General features: G+C 43.7%; 1 protein-coding gene across 8 annotated transcripts in view; it reads left to right on the top strand.

Moving 5' to 3' along the window:
• The first annotated feature begins 2337 nt into the window (after nt 1-2337).
• The window catches only part of nlgn3a (neuroligin 3a), an 80419-nt gene continuing 65689 nt past the window's right edge, over nt 2338-17067 (top strand). For 3 of the 8 annotated variants that reach the window (XM_076293007.1, XM_076293005.1, XM_076293003.1), the window contains exons 1-2: nt 2338-2607; nt 11817-11876. In XM_076293007.1, coding sequence (XP_076149122.1) covers nt 2502-2607; nt 11817-11876 — 166 coding nt within the window. In that variant the 5' untranslated portion in view covers nt 2338-2501. Of the gene's footprint in view, nt 2608-3821; nt 3882-11816; nt 11877-13569; nt 13593-17067 lie in introns of all 8 variants that reach the window. The other 5 variants (XM_076293008.1, XM_076293009.1, XM_076293006.1 and 2 more) reach the window with 4 other exon arrangements.

Raw genomic sequence — 17067 nt, 5'->3', positions numbered from 1 at the left:
ATTGGATTTGTACATCGAACTGACACCAGGCCTGTCATTGATAGCTAATATGCGGCATCTGGAAGTGGATAATAAGATGTTTGGGGTCAATTGGTTTAGGCTATAATGGAGATCTCATGAGTTTAGGGCAATGTCTCAGCACCTCTAAAATGCCAGTAATAAACTCCACCAGAGTTCATTCAGAGCGCTAACACATGTGGCAGTGACACTATAGAGCAGGGCATGTCACCGTGACACAGTCAACACCGCTAGCAAATGTATTATGTAGCACCTGTTTCACTGTTGTGAAATGCCTTGAATAGGCTGCTTGGGGACAAGCATAACAGAAGCGATAGACTGAATGGCAACAAGACTAGCGCACAGCTAGGAGACGTTAGCGATAGCAGCCAGCTCAAGTGGGGAGCGGCCGCCCCAGCTCTTCTCCTCTCCTCCAAGTGAGCGGCTGGCTTTCCCAGCTGGCTATTTGTATACAGCGATAAGTGTGTATTTATGATGAGTTTGGGGGCTCTCACATGCACAAGAGGTGGGAATATACTGCCTGGCTTTTCTTGGCGATCAAACGCACTGGGGAGATGTGTTGGGAAGTGATAAGTGCACCTCAAGGAACATTAATATTGCTTCTCCCAGGTGGTTAGCTGGCCTCCGTCGGGCACCCCATACATTATAAATCATTTACAAAGTAATTTTGGAGTGCAATATCCCCCGCTAAACTCCGGCTTTTCTCTCCATTGTGATTGCTCCCCCCTGAGAGTGACAGAGGGGTTGAGGGTCCAAAGCCTTAAAAATTGAAAATTGATCAGGCTGCTCAGACAGAGAGAGAGAGAGAAGAGAGAGGGAGAGTGTCCATTGCCACGTCTGCCAGTGACTCCTTCCATCACCGGTACTGATTAGCATTTACAGTGCCTGTGCAATGCACCCATGCAGGCTAACACTTGCAAATGTGATCTTTTCAAATGGCCAAGGGAGCTGCCGCTGAAAATATGTTATTTCACGTCTTCATCTGTGCAGCTCGGAAAATGCCTGATACAGTACAATTGGTCCGCCTTTATTGCCTTTTTAATGTAAAAAAAAGAAATCATATTGTTGGCTCATGCCAGATCTGTGTTCTACCTGTATCAAACATGAAATGTTTTGGCTAAACAACAGTGAAGCACTGACATACTTGAGCATGTTCCCATAACGTTGCAATATTCAAATGTATCTTGGTGAAATATGAATATATAGCAGCTTTCCAGGGAGGTAAATATGAATGATTTATATTTATAGAACTATGCAGCTCAGACATACAACACATGGTCTGTATTTATCTTTGCCTTCATCTACATCTCCTCTTCCTACCACAAACCGGCTCTCTTATTTTTCAAGCAAATATGATATCAGAATCTCAAGCAGGCATTTGCTCAGCTCACCGCACATTGTAGAGTAATGCATGAAGTCACTTCATGCAATTGTAGGGGCTCCATTAGATGCAGTCATTATTTTTGTAAGTCGCCATCAGCTGTGACAGTTTTATCAATTGCTCTCTGTCGGCAGCTCTCTACATACCTGGTATCGTAATAATAGCAGTTTCGCTAAATACACATGGAATTGCCCCTCAAGATTGTGCCGGGGTGGGTAGAAACATAGTCTCCCTTTTCAGGCAAAACAGGGCTCGATTGTATGGATTGATGGGTGCTTTAAGCGCACTGTCATATTTATGTGTGCTGTTTAATGTCTTTACAGAAATGGACTCTCCAAGTCAATAAAAATGAGTGCACAGAACGGGTGGGGGAAAGTGAGTAAACGGCTTGGCTGTCTGGAGATTGTCATTAATTTTCCTGTTCTCTTTTGCTGTGTAGGATAACTGATTTGACAAGACCACTGGACAGTGAATGAAGACCCATCTGGAGAGGAACTGAGAGGTTTTGGGCATTTTTTTCTTTTTCCGTTCTTTTTTTTTGCCTGTTAAAAGCTGCTCAGCCCACTTGTGACCGATGGGGGCAGTGGGATCTCTGGACTGAGTGCAGCTAGCGGCTCTAGCTGATAGTGAGAGAGAGAGAGAGAGAGTAGAAAAAGAAGGTGTGTATGTTGGTGTCTTGCCTTCGCAGTCTTTGTTACGACGGACCATGTGGTTTTCGCCGAGGAGAAACCGTCCCTCTGTCGCACACCTTCAGGACTCCGTCAGTGGCGGCGGTGGCGACACCAGGCCGGGCACCGCTCTCGCCGCGTCGCTGCTGTGGATATTGATCCTGTCCTGGTGCTCGGCGTTCGCGCGAGGCCAGAGCTACCACCAGCCCGTGGCCAACACCAATTACGGGAAGCTGCGTGGCGTGCGCGTGCCGCTGCCCAGCGAGATCCTGGGGCCCGTGGACCAGTACCTGGGAGTTCCCTACGCCGCTCCGCCGGTGGGCGAGAAGCGATTCCTGCCCCCGGAGCCGCCTTCCTCCTGGTCAGGGATCAAAAACGCCACCCACTTTGCCCCCGTGTGTCCGCAGAACATCCACAACGCCGTGCCGGAAATCATGATGCCAATCTGGTTCACCTTTAACCTGGATATAGTTGCTACATACATACAGGATCAGAACGAGGATTGTTTGTACTTGAACATCTATGTTCCAACTGAGGATGGTGAGTGTATCGGGTACACAAAAGAAGCGATCGCTCCGAAAAAAACAAAACAAATGCAGCTTCTGTTTCTCTTCTTTCTCACTACAATTTGTGTCACTCTCGTATCGTGTTTGGAGCATGAACTGTTCTCTGGTGCATGTCGTGTCTGTGTCTTCACCATCATTTCATCTTGACTTGATCTACCATGAAGTCTTTCCATTACCTCTTCCCTTCCATGTCACTGTTATGAGTTCCTCTTTTGTGGTTTTTCAACAAAAAAAAAGAAAGAAAAGGAGAACAAAAAAAATAATCGCAAAACAAAATCTGACAACGTTATGACATCCGACAGACCAAATGAAATCAGAAAGCGAAAATGCAGATTGGCCTTGATCTGGGTGATCTTGGTGCACCTCCTCCCTCTCCTCACTGTCTTGACTGTTCTCGGGGAAGTAGATCCTGTAGCCTGTCTGGGTGGAGAATGAGTGCGCTGTAGGGCTGGTGAGAGGTTCTGGTACACGCGAGGCCCGTGGCATCTGTCTAAACCATGTAAGACCCCTTACTCCCCACAGTCAATTTACATCCGCAGGAATCTCAAAGTTACACTAGCATAGTCCAGACCAAAAAATAGGATTGTTTCTGTTAAATAATTGGACTGTTGTAAGTAAAATGATTGGAAGGCTAAAGAGATTAGTAGTAGTTTTCTGAGTCGAGTATGAGTAGAATTCTCAAGTCATTTCTGATTAGTTAACGTAAAACCTATAAAAACACTGCTACATACATCAAAAGCAGTGAATTTATTTTAATCATATTCTTGATTGATTATATTCTATATAATCTTATTTCAGTCAGCTTTTTAGAACAAAATGGCGAACCCAAGTTAGCAGCTATGTAATCTGACAGTCAGTAACATGCAAATGTAATTTGGCTAAATTGAAGTGATGAAATGGGATAAAGAATCTTCCCAATTTTCTTCCATCGTGTTTGTAATGGGTCTTATATAGAAATGCATGTGAAAACGGGCTTCTTGTGTCCCAGGGTGCAGCAAATTAATTCCACCATTTTGGAATATTTCTGCAAACAATGAAAAGAATAAGTTAGTCTCTGGACAGGTACGTCTTGTTGTTCTTGTTGTTGATGACTGGGGGAGGGTTTTGGGCTCAGTCAAGTTGTTGCATGTGCTCCTCAATTTCTTCCAGAGCCTTCTGTTATTTTGTAGTCTTCTATTCATTTTACAGTCAAAAGAATATCCAAGGAATGTGCCAGAAAACCCAACAAGAAAATATGTAGAAAAGGAGGTATGTAAGAAAGCCAGCATGGAGCCAAAACAGAGCCGAGAGAGCGACTGGTACGTCCTCTCGAAAGCAAACCAGATATCACCAACATCTGCTGAGTCACACCTCCTATGGAGATGAACAACATGTGGCCTGCAGTGCTGACTAATCATGTATATATTTTTGTGATTGACGTGTGTGTGTGTGTGTGTGTGTGTGTGTGTGTGTGTGTGTGAGTGTGTGCGTGCATGCGCACGTGCACGTGTGTGTTGTGTGTGTGAATGTGTTAAGTGACTCCTAAGAGAATATGACAATGATGTTAATTGATTTTTTTTAAATAATATTGTGGTATTACCAGTTTCCATGTAAATTGACCAAATAACCATTTTAAGGATGTTATATTTAAATTTTTCCACCAGCAAAATATATATTTAAAGCCAGTCCAATTTAGGCCAATTTAGCAATTATATGTCAATCAATCTTTCAATCGTTTAAAACAATCACTATAATCCTTTCTGACACAGTTGAACCAGGTAAGGGATGATTGGCATAGGAAATTGTCATTTTAAGTGACTATTACACACACCAAGCGGTGCTAATATCGATATAACCTCCGTTCAAGAGACTGAAGCAAATTTTCTCATCAGTATTTCTCCTTTTGTTTTCCCATTGTAAACTGTTTGTTTTGCACCAGTCAGATCACAGACTCTTAATTCCAATCCAATCCCCCTAAAAATAATGCCTGAGACTTATTTGCTTTGCTAGCATGCTGAATGCAGCTTATTGGAGGCATTCATCTACAAGTGACATTTAAACACATCCGTAGTGCTCCTGTTGATTAATTCTCACTGTGTGAGAGCAAATTCACAATCAACCAATCACCCTTTTCAAAGCAGTACAAAAAATGAATCGAGAGTGTGTGTGTCTACTCTTGACGACCTATTCCAGAGTTAACATTTTGAACAGCTTTGGTTTTAGTAAATTTTAGCAGTGCAAGACTGACCCTAAGGGCTTCACAGCTATGGAATTAGCTCCAGTCAGAGGCTTTGCTCATTTGTCCCTATCGCTCAGCTTGGCAGTGACATTTTTATCAAGTCTCTTGTATCTTTGGTATTTGCAGAATAAATAGTGAACCATGACATGTTTTCTGATCCATAGCATTTTCATCTGCTCTAAAAAATAGGAGTTTAATATCCACACACGCGTGTGAGTTGTGCACACGTTTAGGCTATTGGCCTAGAAATGCTTTTCTTTTAATTGTTCAGTAAGGGACTCAACAGTAGTGCTGCTATCTTAAGCAGGCACATCAAATTATATGTCTCACATTACTTGATTAACTGGGACCCACTGTAAGCTTTAGATAACAAAATGCTAGCACTTAACAACATTATTGTCAGCTCCCCACTATCTCTTTCAAGCAACCTTTGGTCTCACACAACAAAATGAACTCATGTAGGATAAGACCAGGTGAGAATCTCCCCCTCGCCCCTGAATATATTAAACTGTGGCCAAATAACACCGGCAATGGCAGCACTATGTCAAATAGCGCAATTTCAGACAATCCCTTAGTGTGCTGTTAATGTTGGCTAAATTACCCGCACATTGAAACTGGAGGCTTTGGGCAGACATCCCGTAAGACCTGTCCATTTGGTATATGGGTCAGGCGTTCTGTGGTGGATGTGGATCATGCTTCGCCCCCCCCCCCACTCCACCCCACTCCCCCCATGACTGTGTGCTGTTGACTTGCCGGCTGTTTGGTATGACAAAGCGTCCCATTTAGCTGTGCTTGGCGTTTGTGCCCACATCAATTGATTTTGGATTTTGATGAATTATGAAAGGTAATGAGCACAGGAGGGGCCAGGCATGCATTTAAAGGTAATTGCTTTTCCCAAAGAGTGTTCATCATGGCATGCTTGCCGCTTTGGCAGGGGCTCCTTCTACCACAGGTGCGTTCGCATTTTCATGAAAAGTGTGGAGGGGAGGGTGGATGATCAAATTATACAATTGGCTTTGACTTTTTTTGTTTCCAGAATGTTCTAATTACGACCTGTGGTTTGTTCAGCCTCAGTGGTAAAGCAGTGACAGGTATGAACACCATCCATGACCTACTGGAAGTAAAGACTCTTGATTCACTCTAAATGTATCCAATGTGTAGTATTAGATCTGTATTTAAAAGGAAAATTATGAAATCAGGTCTTTTGTCAAATTTGATAAATGTGCTCACATTAGTATGGAATTAGATGTACAACAGCAGTGACTGTTGCCAGGCAACCATAACCCATAGTCATCAGACCTTGGTTGCTCTTGACTGTTACAGGCTGCCTTGGTCTCACAATATAGGCTCCCTCTTGGCTTAGGCATACACCATCTGTATTATAGGAATACAATGTCAGGGGAAAAAAGCTCCTTTTAAGGTTGAGATGTTTGGCTTTAAAGAACCTGACAGTCAAGCTGAAAAGCCTTGTGTGGTGTTGTATATGGTCCTAATTATATTAGCCCTGCAACAATAGGTACCACAGTTCGGAGGCAGCACTTTGGTCCATGTGATCATTACTTGTGTCTTTCTCTTATTGCTGAGAAACGTGTTCTCACTCTGGGCAGAGCTGAGAGCCTGGGGATGCGGCTGTGCCAGATGGGGGGAGCGGCACACAGTCATGAGCAGAATGGGGTGCGTGATGTGGTACATCTACCTTTGATTTCAGGAGCTACTTGAGCGGGAAACTAATAAAACCAAACCTCACCAAAAATCTCTCTGGACAAGAGCCCACAGTTATCACATGTTCATTGTGTGTCTTAAAATAGGTTTAGTTATTAAAACTTAAAGGAAACTCTTGAATTTAATGTAAGTTGAATACATCTTAAATGGTCACCGTTTGTGAGTTAAGTCCAATTCTTTGTCCAATTGTTTTCCTACTAAGGCAAAATGAAGAACTTCAACAAACGTCCAACAGTGGTTGGTCCTAGTATCGTATTTACGTTTACTGCACACTGTAACATGTCAGTTATTTAGAGAGTTATATGATGCAAAATGAACTGGAATATATTGGTCATGAAAGAATGAGATCAATTTTGTTGCTTCAGCACATCAGTTTTTATGACCACTACAAGGCTGACTACAAGGGCAATGACTCATGACTTTATGAGAAACCACAGTTTTCATGCAGATAAATATAAATACTTTGAATAAAAATATTTGAGAACTCAATCAAGCACCTCTGCAGCATATTAGAATGCATTTATTGTGTATTTGTATTAAATTCATATAATGAATCCCTTATTTGTTATGAATCACGTACATGTGACAACCTGTTGTAATAACTGAGAGATAAAGAATGCATCAATCAGGAAATAGCCAACACAACAAAATAGCATAATCCGTTCTACAGTACACAAATGTTGTTAAAGTTGTTAAAACATAAATATATGCATAAATCTATAAATGTACTAAAATACAACTCCACAACAGCCATAATAATAAGTTAGAATAAAAACCTGGACTTGAAGTGTAAGCAGAGTCATTGGTCGACTTACAAATATAAATATAGCCCACTGTATCTCAGAGAGCTTTCCCCACTTCACCTATACCTTTCATATACTGTAAAGGTAATAAACTGAGCATTCACTTCAATACACCTGGAGTGGAAATGTGTAATTATGTATTATAAATGGTTTTCATATTTTATATTGTAATCATTAAGTGGTGTTGATTTTTACTCAAGGTCCCACATGTCAAAAACCATTGGGAAGCTGGCTAAATATACCGGATAGCTTTTTTTAGAGTAGCAATGAGAGAACTATGTATGCGAGAGATATATTGTGTGTATGTTTTGTGTCTGACTACAAAATGGTTGGTTTGGCACAAAATCCAAGGAGAGATCTGATAGAATTAAATAATGTACTCTGAGATCACTGTCAAAGAGCATAGCATACGAATGTCAAGGCTTGACATTTTGAATTCATTTTGTTCACTCAAGGTTGTAGTATACAGTGAACAACTAGAGTTAATGCGAGCACATTTGATATATCTATATATTTGCCAATTTGTCAAAAACTGTGTACAGAAATAGGCTCGAAAAAGTGACCTCTTCTGTCAAAACAAAAAAGCTGTGGAGATTATGTATCTGCTCTTTCTCAGCTAGCACATATTTGAGGTCAACTTTCTTTTAACCTGCAACGTCCTTCGCTTACAAGAAATCAGAACCCTCCATGTTCCATTGGATTTAAAAGCGCATTAACACCCGGTTTTCTACCAAGGCCCGACAAGAATCTAATCTGGCCTTGCTACCTGGCTGTTCCCATATCACTTATCTCCTCCGTGGCTGTTTCCTACACTGTGGACAGGGGACTGGACTGTGCTGAGATTCTGTGTCCCATTTTGTTTTGGGGGGAGAGGAAGAGAAGATGTAAGCAATGTGGAATGACCAGGCCAGTAGCGATGTGGAATGACCAGGCCAGTAGCGATCCTAGAACAAGAGCCATATTTTACCGGCCCATCTGCGGTGCCAGGGCAATGAGACCTGTAAAAGTGGCCCAGCCCCTGTTAGGTTCAGACAGAGTGGGCACAGACCATAATACGCCGTGGAAATCAGTTTGGATGGCTGACCTCGTCCGGCACAGGATCACAGCAGGGGGAGGACTGTATCCTCGGGCAAGAAAAAAAATAACGTAGGCTACCAAGCAACAGCAGCAGCGAAAAAGAACTGGGGGACACAAAATGGTGAAGGCGGAAATGTGGAAAGTAGGAATGGAGTGAGAGTTCCTTCCTACTGCAAAAGGAAAGCAGCTCGGCTGAATGTGTCACAGATGGGAGACTTTGGTGAGAGTGCTCGCCGTGGCCAGTGGCACTGCAGCCATTTCAACTTGAAATGCAAGACACAGCTTGTCCAGGAAGTTACCATTCAGGTCCCCCACCGCTCCCGTGGCCCAGTCTATCTCTCCGCTAAGTGCCCAATATCTCGGATATGCCCTTTGTTGGCCGTCCCACGAGAAATGTAGCGAGATCATTCCAACAAGACAGTTGGAAGTCGTGTCAGGTCCCCGCTGGTCTGTCGTCCCCCGATCTGAATTAATCATTTTTTCACACAAAACGTCTGATTCCCCCACACCTTTTTTTGGGTCAAAGCACGTTCCCTTAATCTGTTTTCCCAACTTGGAACGAATGTGTTTTCCAACAAAATCATGGGTAGTGGATTTGTGTCAGGTTGAATCAGGCTTTGTTTTTATCAGGCCAGTTAGAGCATTTTCCCCCATTACTCTCCATTACGCTGTTGTTTCGCAAGGCAAACTTTTCTATTGAGGTATTAATTATTGGAGGGCTTCTATTTTAGCGCCCTGGCTCAGCACTCTGGCTCCGCTCACAGGCTTCCCCCTCCACTGGTCCCCGTAATATAAAAGATAAATTGTCCGCAGCATGTTTTATTCTCAGGTGGCTGGAGGCCGGTATAAGTTTTGGCCGTCCTTCTTCTCCACCGCTATCACCATCTCCTTAATGGTAACGAAATTAGTAACGTTTTCAATCATCCTCTCAAATGTGTCGGCTGCAGCAAAGCCTCTGCAGAGGAGGGGGATTGGTGCAGGAGTGTATCGGGGAGAGGATCACACAGTCTGAAAATAGACAAGCAGGGGAAGAGCCACCTGAGGATGCTCGGCTGAATCGCCCTCTCGATTGGAAAGACTCAACATTTTGCCAATAAGTCCCTCATCACACTTTGACCTTTTCAATATTTAACTGCAGGCCCATCTATTGTCACTCTACTCCCCCCCCATCTCTCTTCCCCCCTCTCTCTCTCTTTTCTTTCTTTCTCTCTGTCCCCCCATCTCCTCCAAAACGGAATGCACTTTACATTCACTGCGCTCTTTACTTGGGCGCATAGGTCATCCTGTTGTATCGAGCGCATTGTAAATTCAGTTTGTGAGCTTCATGGAGGTGCAGGGGAGATGGGGAGGGGAGGTGGGGGTTTGAAAAGCATGGCAGCATCTACGAGTCTCTATGGTGCCTTCGTGAGGTCTCCAAACTCGGAGGTTAATATTAGAGTGTATTTGGACGAGCTGCTGGCTGGCATTGTGTCCCTCGGCGATCTGTCTCTCTGATCAGTGAAATGGATCTCTCCCCACTCTTCCCCCTACTGACTCTTGCTGCGGCAATTCTGCCAGTCAAGCACACACACACACACACAGGCATAAATACACACATACACACACACACAGAGACATGGATAAACACACAGGCAGCATCACACACAGACACTCACTGACAAACAGACACCATCACACACACATGCACACACACTGACACAGACGCCATCACACACATCCACACAGCCTTGTGAAGGCTACGTGGCATACAGTAAACACTGAGGATTGCCAACTGGCAGATTTTTTACTGCAGCTATAAATGTAAAAGAAATAGTTTATAACAAAATGGTCCTTGAATAAATTGAAAGCCTCCAACAAGTGGAAAAATAGAATATGAAAAGTGAGAGGTACGTATTTACAGTAGTAGCTTGGAACATTTTTAAATAATACTTCTAACATACTTGACAAAGTTCCAAGGTCCTTTTTTACAGACAATACAATAAGGCTTTTACAGCTAACATATAAAGCAAACTCTGAAATGATTTTATCCTTGTTAAGTGAATTCTTATTGGTTGTAGTCAACAGCAATCCGTGACCCTTGCGTAGTGCGACGGGCATAGTATTGTGTGTTTGCAATTTTCCATTAAATTAACTGACAACATGCAAGCCAGCCACAATGCAGAGGAAACAAGACCAGACAGCATCTTAGCTGAGGGAGCCACACCTGCCACCTGCAGTATTTCATAAGGGCATGTCACGAGTGCTAACACTCAGCGTCAAGGCAGACAGAACCACACATCCACAGCATTCCAACAGCTCAGAGGGACCCTTCTCCCCACCAGCCCCTTTAGAGGTGTCTCGGTGACTGTGAAAGTTACCGTCAGCTTTCGAAGATGAAATTTGGCAGAGCATATATTTAGTCTTTTTTTGAAGTTAAATTTGCGTAGCTGAAGCAACAATAGTGAATAATCCATTGCAATCAAATAAATAGTGGTTACATTTTCCAAAAATTAGATTGTGATATTTAGCGTAAAATAATTAGGCCAAGCAAAACTCAATGGTTTTTGACATGGGAAGATTTAAATGGGTGTTATGGCAGTATATTGCTCAATGTGAAATATGATCTTAGATGTCAGTGTAATATACTGTAATGTTAATGACTGCCATAATTCAACTGAAGATGTGCCAATAAACTGTATAATTATTTGGCATCTTTGTTTGAAAGACAGTCAGTGTGACCAGACATACTCTGCTGAAGTCTGTGAGAGCACAATAATCATTATTGCCTCAACCCCATATTTGGAGTGTGTTTATTTGTTGAATGTTGATGACAAATTTTACCACTGTCTAAACTGAGAGACTTCAATGTAACAGTGTTGCATAGAAGCCAAATATGATCAGCTTTCAGTAGACACAGTAGATGATTACAGTTGATGTTCTTATTTTCTTTCTCATTGCTTCAGCAGAGTTCCGTCCCCTGGTGATTGCATTGATTTGTACTGCACAGTAGTTTGAGCATAATCTGTTTATTTTACATTTGAAAGCAACATTTTAGTGAATAATATGTAGAATACATACAGTACTGAGCATTCTATGCATTATTAATGCAGCAGATATGCACAGATTGTGGTGAATTTATTTAACCAAACCAGAATGTTTTTTTATCATGCAATCACTTTGTGGGTGGATGTATTATTATTTATTTAGGATTGGGTGAAATGTACACATGTACTGTATGATGCCTTGAGTCAGTATACTTGTGTCAGTCAAATTGTTCTACAGCAGTGTGTGCAGCCTCCTTCCTCTGCCTCTGTATTGACCATCATGCTATTTTGAATTCTCTTGTGCTTCTTCTTGTTTTCTCTCCCACTGGTTCACCACTAGGGCCGCATTCGAAAAAACAGGGAGAGGATTTGTCTGATAACGACGGTGATGAAGACGAAGGTATTTGCTGTGGTGGTCAGAGACATGTGCATGTCCTGTCCTGGTTCTCCCTTGTTTTACAATGGACTTGTTTTGGATAGTCTGAATGCAAGCCATTTCCCTTATGCCCCTCCCACCTCCCCCCAACCTGAGCCACTGAGTGACATTCGGCAGAGCTGTGAGTGTGATTGTGGAGAATGATTGGTCCCTGAGAATGTTGCTGTCTTGTGCTTTATCTTGATTTTTGTTTGAGAGCGTGACCTTTCAGTAGCATGCAGAGATGGTTATCCTTCCTACAAATATTATGTTGTGGACACATCCCCTCTTGTGTTGGGGTCGTCTATAGAGGGGAAGAGAGTGACTGTCTGCAGGGGTGATGTGTATCAGGCGTCTTTGATCTGGAAACGTGAACATGCCCATCGCCTGGAAGAACTCACTTCCATAGTTGTTTTTATTTGCTGTCCTTAACTTGCTTTTTAAAACCACGTTTGTGTGGCAACTTTGAGATGTAGCGGCTGCAAAACAAAGCAAAGCAAAGTGGGAGACTGCAAAGTGGGAAAAGTTCACCATGTGGATGTGAATGTATGTATTACTCCAGATAGTATAATCCATCAGATTGTGTATGGTAAATGGTAAAGTGAAAGTGATGGATAGTCGTGGATATTCGATGGCCAATCAGCCTTGAGATGACCGTATTCACAGACGTAATACTCGTAAATCCAACAAGCAACAGGAACAGTTACACCTCACTTAATCCACTTAGACAGATATGATAGTGGGGAATACTCAAACAGATTTGAGCGACAGCTGTCTCTGTGCGAGATGATTCTGCCAAAACTTGTCACCTAGGACCTTTTGAGGTCTGTGACTGAAGCCTTAAAATGCCAAAAAAGGGCATGAATGCTGACAATGTGTTTTTTTTGTGTGTGTATGTGTTGAGGATAGTGGGAGTCCCAAATTATGCTCAGCTGTACTATACAGTGTTTTGAAATTGGAAATATTTCTCCTTTCCGGCTGCCACAGGCTCAAGAAATCTCTCTCCCCTCCCAGCTCCCTTGACAACCACACACTAACAAGGGCAAGTGAGCATGGATACTGTCCTTTGTTTATTTGCCATTGAACGGGAGGCCTTCAGCTTTAACAAGGCCTAAGACTGGCATGTAAATGTCACCCCATCTTCAGCCCCCTTTACTGCCCTCCCTTCATCCATCCGCTGTTAATCCCACGCACACCCCACAGTGGAAGGAAAGTTTTAGTTTGGTTGTTATCTTTGTCCTTGACATTGAATCTGTGTGCTTAACTTTTTGATCACGTTGTTCAGTTCGGAGGTGGAGGCATCCAAGCCTGAGTTGCTCAGGTGGTGCTGCAGACTCCCCAGATTGTAATGGTGATGTGGATTCACACAGACTGCATTTTTGTTAGTGGATGGCAGCTTGTGAGGGAAGGTTTACTGTGATGGTGGAGATGGATCATCCTCTGAGTCTAAACATGCTCAAGAGGGTCATGGTAAATGATTAGTGGCAAATGCTTGCTTTCAAGAAAAAGGCACATCTCGGAGGCAAATGAATTTCCCTTTGTCTTGTGCCTTTCATCAGATCGTCAGATCGTCAGGTAATGGCTTTTACATCTTCCTCCCAAGATGCTGCCCTTGCATACTTGGAAGGCAGAAGCAGCTTCTCCTCACTGGATGCACGCTAAATGTCACCCTAGACAGCCTTAATCCCCCTTGGAACAGCAGTGATCGGTTTCTATTTCTGTCAACAACAGAACATTCATTAGATTGCGGGGATTTCAATCAAGTCTCAGATTAGCTGGTAATCATAAATCTCCCCACAATCCTTTGTGAACACTGCTGTCAAGGAACAGAGAATGTAATGAAGACCAAGAGCATAACATCAACAATATCTGTGTAAATACAGTACTGCCCAGTCTTAGAAGGCTAGTGAGATCAGAGGTCATACTAGCTTGTAATGTCATCGCAGTGTCAGACGACCAGCTGTAGATCAGAACGCTGACCAGATACTGTGTGTTTAAATGGGGTCAAAGCCTTAACCTTCCTAATCCGCCTCTTGGTTGTTCAGTGTTTGTAGGCAGCGATCCACAGATCCCTGAATGAAAGATTAAGATGTTCTGTAGGAAAATGCTGCTGATATTTATAATGGATCTAGATACAGTAGGTTATATAATATTTTCTCATAGATAATAATGTAAGGAATGGATAACTGGTCCTTCTGTTTGACCACAATATGAGCTGTAATATCTGCATTCCTAGTTGTACCATGTTGATGCATTTCAGCTGAGGTGAAGCAGAAGTTGTTTTTTTGTCAAACCAGAGGAAAAGCAAAAGACTGGTTGCTTTTCATCATCTTCTTCGGATTCTTATTAGAAAAGGAAAAAAGCATGCAGTTAGTCTTGAAATTGAAGGTTTTTGGCATTCCATACGTAAGTGTGTCTGGAATATGTTTGCTAACATATCAATTTTGAATGACCAAGACCAATATTGATTTTTTTATTTCTTTGATATTAAGAAAGAAGAAAATGTGGTTGTGGTTTGTTGTACGGACTTAAAATAAATTACCATCAGCTGAGCTGATATCCCAGAATACCATCTCCTTGGCAATGTTAATTTGATCTGGAGCAAAACATAATGGATATGAGGGTAAATTAATACAACAAAATGTAAAGAGCACGATTAATACTACTAACAGAAAAACATGCGTTTGATTCACAAAATCAGTGTCGTGTTCTATTTGCCATGATAGATGAGGGTATGGAATATGCATCAAATAGCTTACGGCAATTACTTCCATGTGATGATCATTGGCAAATATGTGCTCACTGCAGAATATCATAACATGGCAGGGAATGGAATGGATTTAGATGAGGAGAGGGAGGCTCATGAGTTGTGCAGAGAGGATTAGCTGCTTGTGAAAGTAAAAGAAGAAGAGGAGGAAGCTTTCGCTCAGCAATAACATTGTTCACTTTCAGTATTTATCTTGGGATATTCCGAGCTCTGGGTGGATATCTACAGAGATTAGAATGGAGGAAGCCTCCTTTTTTCTTCTACAAGGGGGGAAGCTTAAGCTTGGATTCTCCTATCAAACTCCAGATATTGTTGTTCTATCCCATCTCGCTAACCCCATCTGTCGGTCAGACAGGTGAGAGAGGTACACCGTATGAGGTGGGGAAATGTCACGCCATGTGCTCTTGGCCTCAGCTGAGTCTAGGCCGGATGTCAGCCACACCCGAGCCAGAGCGGGCTTTAATGTGCCGGGTGTTGTGCTGTTGGACAGGCTTTGTTAGGTAAGCTCATTCTTGCCAGGGTATTAAGGTGTGAGCTCCACTTGAGTTCTCACATCCCCCTCTATTTTTGTGTAAATGGCGCGGGGTGTTGTATACTCCTTTTGGCAAGCGCTACCCTCGTAGAAGCCGCATCTCTCCTGGTAGCCAGGCAATTTGCTCAAACCGTCAAATGCTGACTTTTAATATCTCCAGAACAAGCTACGAACAGGTTTTGGCCAAGAGTGGGATTTCTGTCAGAGCATGGGGCTCGGTTAAGTGCAGTGGTGTATGCCTGATGAGAAAACAGTAGTGTGTGCAGTGCCATGATGCTGGGCAAATGCAAGGCAATTCAGTATCGAGCAGCTCAGTGAGGGGTGACAGCCGAGGTACCCCCGCTGCTTTAGCAACAGGCTCTTCGCATTCTATCGGAGATGACGCGAGGCCATACCTGAGACTGTCCATGCTCTGTGCTCGTCTGAGCTGCAGCTCAGGGCCAGCGAGCATCCTGGGAAAGGGACGGATTGCCCGCAGGCCACTGCGTTACCTTTGCTTTACCCGACAGGGAGGCAAAGAAAAAAACGAGGGAAATATATATAAAAAAAAAAAAAAAAAAAAAGGGCATCGCCACAGCCGCGTGCAAACGAGCATCGCCGGCGGAGGCTCTCAGTGCAGAATCATCTCCGGGCCTGGCGAGGCTGCCAAATGGGTTGCGGGTCTCGCCAGATGCCTCGCTGCCAAGGATGTGGCACGCACGCACGCGCCCACAGGAGCGGGTTACTGCCGAGATGAGTGGCTCCGGCCGGAGACGTTAGTTAGCAGACGCGTCCCCGTTTGCAGCGCGCGAGGCTGGAGGAAGCCAACTGCCCTGGATTTACGGACAGCATGGGTAGGAGCCAGTCTGTGGTGTAACATGTAACCACGGGATCGACACAGTGAGAGAGAGAGAGAGAGAGAGAGAGAGCAACCTCTGTAACGAAGCAGGGAGGCAGAAAATGCAATCTGCAACGCGCCACCAAAACAAGGAAACACACGCCTGCACCTGCACAGGCAATTACCACCTATTTTCTCTATGCAAATAATGATTTGGAATCTAATCACTTTTCAAATTCAAAATCAAATTACATAAGGAATAAGTGATTTTATACATGCAATTTCTGAAGGGAATTGGCGGTAACCAATTTAGCTGCATTTCATCTGGTTTGTTTGTGTGTGGAGATCCGGGCTCATAACCAGAGGTAGTGGAGAAGAGCTCCACATACAGCGTTCAGCAGAGCTGTCACAAAGCATTGTGGGAGCCAGGTAGACACAGCACACTGTAGCGCTGTGGCACTTGTTCACCTCACAAAACGGAAATCCCCCATCCCACCCTCCCCGTCCCCGAGCCGAGGCTGCTGCTGCTGCAAGCACAAGCTCCACCGCCCTGCCACTGTGAATAATACCCTCCTGCCTCTTCACTGCCGATTGCTCCATGCGAGCGTGAATTTTCACTGTGAATATATTCAAGGAAGCCTATTTACATAGCCCTTTCTTACCCGCCCCCCCCCCCCCCCCCCCCCACTATTCCTGTTTTTCGTTTCCATCTCAATGATGTCTGCAGACTTCATTCTTTTCTCCCCATCATTGTGCCAAAGCCCTCAGTCAGTCTGGGCTTGTGATGTTTGTTCGTCCTCTCCAAAATCTACTTAGCGAAATGTTGTCATCTTGTCACGGTCGGCGGTCCATCTTTGGCTAATTTCTGTGGGCCGAATTGTATTTCCGCCGGCCCCTCATCCAGTTAGAGCCTCGGAGGGGCTTCCCGACCGCTCAGCCTCCTCTCCCGAGTGCAGAAAGCTCCGGCGCGGTGCTGCGGAGCCCTCCCAGAATTGAGTTAGGGCCAAGATCCATTGTTTTATCCTGTCACAATCTGGGTGTATTTAGGGACTTCTCAGCA

The sequence above is a fragment of the Alosa pseudoharengus genome, unplaced genomic scaffold (assembly GCF_046254945.1).
Source record: "Alosa pseudoharengus isolate Yale_2024_CS ecotype anadromous, Long Island Sound unplaced genomic scaffold, YU_APseudo_1.1 YU_APseudo_1.1_scf_19, whole genome shotgun sequence".
Taxonomy (NCBI): domain Eukaryota; kingdom Metazoa; phylum Chordata; class Actinopteri; order Clupeiformes; family Clupeidae; genus Alosa; species Alosa pseudoharengus.
This window is presented reverse-complemented; position numbering and strand designations above follow the sequence as displayed.